We start from the raw sequence: 8873 nt of genomic DNA, 5'->3' as shown, positions 1-8873 counted from the left end.
TTCCAAACTCATCCGGCAAGGTTGAACCTACCAGGGGCATAGCCCTTGCCGGCATGACTTCGAAGGTTTGTTCGCGTCGCATGCCCTAACATGCTCCTTCTCACTCCAATGCGCTCCAATACGTTCGTGTCACCGGAAACAAGATGGCGACTAGATGTTCGCGTCACGTTAGAGCATACTCTAAGGAGCAATTAGGAGCACGCTCTATTTGCCTCACCTTCGAAGGTGGTGCATTTGGGGCTATTTTATCGCGCATGCGTGTGAAGCTTGTACTGTAAACAGTATCCACTGCTCAAGAGTCGGGTAGTCCAATAACCTCGCTTTTATTATACGGCTACGCCGTCACTGTCTTGATATTTCACAATGGAAACTTCTTTTAAGTATTCAGGTAAGAATTTTATATATGATGCTGATTACTTAAATACTCATAATACTTTTTATATTTTTACTTAATTAACTAATAAAATAAATTCTAAGAGATAGATTAAATGATTTTATTCTAAGATAATTTAAATTGCATAAATATTGTACTATATTAATAGCTTTATTTTTCAGCTGTGAAACCTAAACTGGTATTATTAAAATTAATTAAGTTTCCCCAGACTTTTGCGTGTACTTCTGTTGTAACTGCTACAACAAACTCGACACAGTTCCTAATCACAACTGCGCCTTTGGATTCTGTACTGAATAAAATAAGTTTTTCTACAATTCAACCTCAGACTATAATCCACGAGAGTCCTTCTGTTACAGTTCCTGTAACAAGCTCTATGCAGTACACACCTACAACTTTGTCTTCACTAGACTCTTCAATTGTGAATGCTTTACTAAATAAAGCAGGTCCTTCTGAAATTCAGCCTCAGATTAAAATCCATGAGAGTTCTTCTGTTACGATTCCTGTAACAAGCTTTATGCAGCACACGCCTACAATTGTGTCTTCATTGGACTCTTCAATTATAGACTCAGATAATGAAAAAGAGAATACTTCTGGTGTCAATAATGATGGCTATTTTATTTGGGACTATAAAACCATAATGTTGTTTTTCACAGAGTATGAACAGCATGAAAAAAAATTCCAGAAAAGAAAATATCAAAGTAAAGAGGCTATGTTTCAAGCGATAGCAGAATCCTTCCAAGAAAGAGGTTATGTGAATGCTACTAAAAATCACATGAAAAATAAATTTAAATTGTTGAAGAAGAAATGGGATAAACATATCAAACAGACCATGGGAAAAAATAGTTCTGGAAAAGGCACTAAACCTCTTCCATTTAAAGAGTAAGTTCTATCTTGTGTTTTCTGTATATAATTATATATATGATATTTTTGAATTAAACATTATAATTAATAGTTCAGTCGATTTGTTTCATATTTTTATTTTGTCATTCTTACAATATTCTGTTTTTATTAAGTAGTTAGTATTATATTTAGTATTTAATAAGTAAGTAATAGAATACATATGTATCTTTACAGTGAAATAATAAACTTATTTGGAAAAAGTCACAGTGGAGTGCCATCTTTTGTAGCTGGCCGCAATGGAATGGTTTCTCAAGAAGACATTTTGCAAAAAGTGGTCAGTCAACATTTGTCTCAGTGAGTAATCATCTCCTTAAAATGTTTTTTAATTCATTTCTAGATATATTTTTAGATATAATTTAAAATGTTTTCTATTATAGGAATGTAAATGAAGAACAATCTTCTATTGCACTAGACTCGCCACCTTCGACACCATCTGCAGTTAACAGTCAATCTCAATCAGTAATAGGTAGCAGCAAATCGTCCATGACGGATAGCAGTTGCTCATCTTTAATAAATACAAAAGCAAAAGTACGAGATGGCAAATTGGCGCATACTCTACAATCACTTAAGGAATCCATCTGTGCTGTGCTACAAAGAGAAAGTGATGCCAAACAAGAAACACGTACAAAATATCTGACGGAGCTTAAAAAATGTAATGAATTACAAATAGAACAATTACAATTGCAAAAAGAACGAAATAGTATCTTACAAAGGCAACTTAAGATACTAGAGAGAATAGAAAGTAAAAAATACTCAACACAAGAATTATCAGACGAAGAAGATTAATAAGATATAATAAGACTGAAGGTTTACTAAATTATATGTATACATAAGACATTCATAAAGTTTGTTCCTTTGCCTACTTAAAGGAGAAAATGTAGTAAAACACATTTATTAATCTTTTCTACATATAAATTCTGCGAAGTTACACATTTTTCCTGACAAGATCTGTCAGATATAGTAATTATAAAAATAGACACATTGTCTTTTAAAAAATGTTAATAAGATATTATTACAAATTTATAAAATTTATGAACAGTTTATTAAGTTTAATTTTAATTTTGTTAAAAGACAAGTGTGTTGGTTTTTACAATAATTATATCTTAATTAGATCTAATAATTAGATCTTTCATCATTGGGAAAAATGTGTAACTCTACAGGATTCAAAGGTAAAAAAAAGCTAATAAATGTACACATTTTCAATCACTTCATTTTTTACTTTATAACCAAAGTTACAAACTTTATGAACATTTCACGTAAATGAAGTTATATGTATTTAAAATTTATATAATTTTAAAAATAAATGTGAGACGATCCAACTGGCTTAAATTAATTCTTATTATTATTTGTTTGATGCCATGTACAAGAAAAGACAACGTTTCGACCTTAGGTTTAGGTCCTTATCAAGTCTAAAATTAACATTAAAAAATACAATAGATGTACATACAAGAATTTTGATTTTTAAGAAAGTAAAGCGCAAACCAAGATTATAATACCAATTTAAAACGTACCTTATATATTCTTAAGTGCAATATATAATTAATTTTGTTCCATTTTACATATTTCAATATAAATATTGTGTCACGTAAACGTTCGGTATGGATGGTAAAGACGAACTAAGTTAAACAGCTTTGATTATTCTATCATAGATCGGATTCAAATTCTCTGTGTCTTTCTGTAGGTTGATCGTGTTATTAAATTTTTTTATAAAAAACATTTCAGCAATCTCTCTTTTCCTAGTGTTTGTTTCTCGATGTAAAATATTTAAGTTTGTCCATTTAAAGTCATGCGAAAATTCATTTCTATGTTTGCTTATAACATTTTGATTGCTGACATGCATTTTTATATTATTCATATGTTCTTTAATCCGAGTATTAAGGTGTCTTTTAGTTTGTCCGATGTATGTGGCGTCACAGTCATTGCAGTCGACTTTATAAACTATCTCGGTCATATCGGCTTTAGGTAATTTGTCTTTTCGGGGTTTAATAAACGTATCAAGTTTTTTTGGAATCGTATAAATAACACTTAAGCCTGTTTTCTTAATAGATCTCTCAATAGTCTCACTTAGGTTCTTAACATACGGCATTAAAATACAAGACGAAATATCAAATACATTATTTTTGTCAACTACGTTATGAGAATTTTCTAAAAAACATGTTCTTTTATACATATATCGCTCGATGACCGTCCTAGGGAAACAATTATTCAACAAGATTTTTTTAACCATCTGTAAGTTCTCATTATGAAATCGTTTATCCGATAACAAAATAGCGTGGTCGACTAAGTTATTAATCGTGTTAACTTTGTATTTAAACGGATGGTTAGAATGGTAGTTTAAATATCTACCAGAGAAGGTGGGTTTCTGGTACCAACTAGTCAATAGTTTGCCATTGTTTCTAAAAACCAATGTATCCAGAAAGTTAATCTTGTTATTTATCTCTGTTTCATGTGTAAATTGCAAACGGTGATGGTATTTATTAAAAGTAGTCAAAATGTTATCCATTTTATTGCGTGGTACTATTGCAAAAATATCATCAACGTACCTATAATAAACTGAAATGTCAAATTGTAAAGAGCTTAAACATTCTGTCTCAAGATCATCCATAACTAAGTCTGCTAAAATAGGTGAAAGGGGGGATCCCATTGGCGTACCATGTATCTGTTCATAAAATTGATCGTTGAAACGAAAACTAGTAGATTCTAATACAGCGTCGATTCCATATAAAAATTGTGTCAAACTAAAATTTGTGTTACATGAAATATCCTTCCAACGTTTTTCAATAGCTTTTAAAACTAATTCCTTAGGAATGTTTGTGAATAAAGAAGTGACGTCAAGAGAAATTAACATTTCATTATCTTCAATACTCAAATTCTTGATTTTATTCGCGAACGTCCAACCGTCTTTAATATGTGAGATAGGTTTCGTAATTGATCGTTCCAATATATCATGTAAAAAACGCGCTATACTGTACACCGGGCTCCCAAGTGACGAAACAATTATACGTAAAGGCGCGTTAACTTTGTGAATCTTCGGTAGACCGTAACATCGAGGAAGGTTCCCATTTGTGGTATTAAGTCGTTTATATGTCATTTCATCAATCAATTTATTATCTCGCCATGATTTGATTAAAGAATTGATTCTACCCGAAACTTTCTTGATTATCTACTATTAATTTTACTGCACATTGACCGAATGATGGTGCTTACACGGAGAGGTGGTTTTTTTTAAACAATCTCTGATCATTATGGTTTTAACCACACATTGTTGCTGAAATCATGGATTGATATCAAGAAGAAGTTATTTACATCGAAACATCAACTAATTTTCCTGCTTCGATGCAGAAGATTGGATTTACTTCCACCACACATCAAGAAATTGAAATTGAACATCTTTTTCTACAGTAATAGCGTAAACCAAAAATTTGATTATTTTTCTAGACGAACTCGAATTAGATTGTTGAACTTAGAAATTAAAGATTTAAATTATAACATAAAGTTCTTACATTCCAAACTTTATAACATCGAAAAAAGGATGTTTGACTTACTTCCACGTACTTTAATTAACAGATTTTTTGAACTTAATCAACATAAATTATTTATTTTTAATAAAACGAAAAAGGATAACGCGATTAAAAAGTTCAATAATTTATTACGTAATAATGATGTTTCACTTAACCCCTTTAGTAAAATTGACAGATCGAAATGGATAGTAAATTTGAGCAATAAAATTATTCCAGAGAACATTCTAGATTTTTTAAGCTTAGGTGATAAATTCGGGTTGCCTGTCTCACAGAATTATAAGAATGACCGCACTAACATTGTTATCGATATAGCTAAGAACCTAGAAATTAATTGCACTAAGATTCCTAATGCTCTTGTTGAATCGACAAGAAACGAGGTAACTAAAGCGGCATATGGATTTCTTAGAAAAAAGAAACACACTAGCTACATAGATAGATACATTATAAACAACTCTAAACAATGTCATAGTTATCTACGTGATAACGATGACATTTTAGTTACGACAGCCGATAAGGGTCAAACTACAGTTATTATGGACAAAAAAGATTATATTGACAAAATGAATGTTTTACTAAGTGATCAAGGTACATATACTAAACTGAAAAAAGATCCGCTCAAGAAAGTTTCGGGTAGAATCAATTCTTTAATCAAATCTTTAATCAAATCATGGCGAGATAATAAATTGATTGATGAAATGACATATAAACGACTTAATACCACAAATGGGAACCTTCCTCGATGTTACGGTCTACCGAAGATTCACAAAGTTAACGCGCCTTTACGTATAATTGTTTCGTCACTTGGGAGCCCGGTGTACAGTATAGCGCGTTTTTTACATGATATATTGGAACGATCAATTACGAAACCTATCTCACATATTAAAGACGGTTGGACGTTCGCGAATAAAATCAAGAATTTGAGTATTGAAGATAATGAAATGTTAATTTCTCTTGACGTCACTTCTTTATTCACAAACATTCCTAAGGAATTAGTTTTAAAAGCTATTGAAAAACGTTGGAAGGATATTTCATGTAACACAAATTTTAGTTTGACACAATTTTCATATGGAATCGACGCTGTATTAGAATCTACTAGTTTTCGTTTCAACGATCAATTTTATGAACAGATACATGGTACGCCAATGGGATCCCCCCTTTCACCTATTTTAGCAGACTTAGTTATGGATGATCTTGAGACAGAATGTTTAAGCTCTTTACAATTTGACATTTCAGTTTATTATAGGTACGTTGATGATATTTTTGCAATAGTACCACGCAATAAAATGGATAACATTTTGACTACTTTTAATAAATACCATCACCGTTTGCAATTTACACATGAAACAGAGATAAATAACAAGATTAACTTTCTGGATACATTGGTTTTTAGAAACAATGGCAAACTATTGACTAGTTGGTACCAGAAACCCACCTTCTCTGGTAGATATTTAAACTACCATTCTAACCATCCGTTTAAATACAAAGTTAACACAATTAATAACTTAGTCGACCACGCTATTTTGTTATCGGATAAACGATTTCATAATGAGAACTTACAGATGGTTAAAAAAATCTTGTTGAATAATTGTTTCCCTAGGACGGTCATCGAGCGATATATGTATAAAAGAACATGTTTTTTAGAAAATTCTCATAACGTAGTTGTGTGGAATTGCGGGAATTCTCTCCCGAATGGGAGACGGCGCGCTGAACCTTGGGTAAAATAAATGTTACTGAGGTGATGAGACAGTCTTTATTCACGACCGAGGATACACTATGGGCTCACAGGCCACGTTCGGCCACGGTTTCGGTGCGAAGGCTCTTTGCAGCCAAGGCAATAAAGGCGCTGAACAGCGTACACGAAAACTCGCTAATCGCGGCTATATACAATCAGTGGCGGAGTATCGCTTTTCTCCGCGTTTTATCGCGCGCACCGTACTGCCTTAGTCTACGAGGTACTTGATTGTGTTTTTGACGACGAGCCCAGTCCGAAAACGACACAATAGTAGTGGCTCGTCCCGGGGACGAGAGACCGGAACCCCCGTACGCCTTCTTAACTACCAATGGTCGATTGCCAGCACGATCAATCGACTTCGTTATTGGTTCAGTGGTAGGATCACGCGATCGCCATCCGGCGGCTCGGCGTCACGTACAAGGAGCGTGATTATCAGGCGATCATTTATGTCGTTGAAACATAACGCAACAGTAGTTGACAAAAATAATGTATTTGATATTTCGTCTTGTATTTTAATGCCGTATGTTAAGAACCTAAGTGAGACTATTGAGAGATCTATTAAGAAAACAGGCTTAAGTGTTATTTATACGATTCCAAAAAAACTTGATACGTTTATTAAACCTCGAAAAGACAAATTACCTAAAGCCGATATGACCGAGATAGTTTATAAAGTCGACTGCAATGACTGTGACGCCACATACATCGGACAAACTAAAAGACACCTTAATACTCGGATTAAAGAACATATGAATAATATAAAAATGCATGTCAGCAATCAAAATGTTATAAGCAAACATAGAAATGAATTTTCGCATGACTTTAAATGGACAAACTTAAATATTTTACATCGAGAAACAAACACTAGGAAAAGAGAGATTGCTGAAATGTTTTTTATAAAAAAATTTAATAACACGATCAACCTACAGAAAGACACAGAGAATTTGAATCCGATCTATGATAGAATAATCAAAGCTGTTTAACTTAGTTCGTCTTTACCATCCATACCGAACGTTTACGTGACACAATATTTATATTGAAATATGTAAAATGGAACAAAATTAATTATATATTGCACTTAAGAATTTATAAGGTACGTTTTAAATTGGTATTATAATCTTGGTTTGCGCTTTACTTTCTTAAAAATCAAAATTCTTGTATGTACATCTATTGTATTTTTTAATGTTAATTTTAGACTTGATAAGGATCTAAACCTAAGGTCGAAACGTTGTCTTTTCTTGTACATGGCATCAAACAAATAATAATAAGAATTAATTTAAGCCAGTTGGGTCGTCTCACATTTATTTTTAATTTTATTCATCACTGGCGATACAAGATATCTACTATTAATTATATAATTTTGTTAATTTTATTTAAAATTTTTATATCAAGTTGAAATAACTTTTATTTTATTAAAGTTTATTTTAATTTTTTATTTATTTATTTTCTGTTATTTTGATAAACAGCGTGACAAAGCTGTATCAAGCTCTGCAAGAGAGGAAAGCTACATTTACTTATTGAGTTCTTTTAGTTGAAAAAAGCTGCATTTATTTATTGAGTTTTTTTAATTGGGAAAAGCTGCATTTACTTATCGAGTTTTTTTTTTACATAATAAAGCAGCATTATTTACTTGCAGTCAAGCGTACAAAACGTGATTGAAAATCAAAACTGTCATTTCTTGTTCAATTTACATTTTTTTGTTAATTATCGATAAAAAATCATAATAAAATATATATTTGCATTATGCAGTTATATTTCTCTATTTGTATGAAAAATAGGCGTATATGACAATAAAAGACTGATGTATGGATAAATTTTTAACAAAATTGTTTTATTTGTTGTCTTACATATTACATAAGAATTTATTTTATAAAATTTAATATCAAACTTTAATAATTTTTAATTAAAATGAGCTGAATAGAAGATATATAATCGTAATATTCATAATTATTAATAAATGAAATATATTTGTGTAATCGTTATGGTTATAATCGTTATAATCTTGAAACTATAATTGTACATTGTTTCCTAATTTTTATAACTAAAAAAACATAAATATTTGAAAGCACTTTGATAGTTTTGTACATTAAATACATATCATACATATTTTTAATTGAACGACACAGATTGATACAATGCAGTATGTGATATGTCGACGTTGACAACGACACGATATCGATATTTAAAAAAATAATAAACATAATATTTAAATATTAATATTAGAACATAATATTTAAACAAATTTATTTGGATACTCTTATTCAAATCATCGTTGAAACAGTTGTCTACATAATTCGTCTCTGAGATCGCGACCATGTCGATCATCATC

At 31.3% G+C, this 8873-nt stretch overlaps 1 protein-coding gene across 1 annotated transcript; it reads left to right on the top strand.

Moving 5' to 3' along the window:
* Positions 1–1500: 1500 nt before the first annotated feature.
* On the top strand, positions 1501–2385 carry LOC146720599 (uncharacterized). The gene is made up of 2 exons (XM_085488227.1): positions 1501–1588; positions 1672–2385. Exons 1-2 carry the CDS (start codon positions 1536–1538, stop codon positions 2078–2080), a joined length of 462 nt encoding a protein of 153 aa, XP_085344353.1. The 5' UTR covers positions 1501–1535; the 3' UTR covers positions 2081–2385.
* The last annotated feature ends 6488 nt before the right edge of the window (positions 2386–8873 follow it).

The sequence above is a fragment of the Nylanderia fulva genome, unplaced genomic scaffold (assembly GCF_048542155.1).
Source record: "Nylanderia fulva isolate GAGA-0341 unplaced genomic scaffold, ASM4854215v1 Scaffold659, whole genome shotgun sequence".
Lineage (NCBI taxonomy): Eukaryota > Metazoa > Arthropoda > Insecta > Hymenoptera > Formicidae > Nylanderia > Nylanderia fulva.
This window is presented reverse-complemented; position numbering and strand designations above follow the sequence as displayed.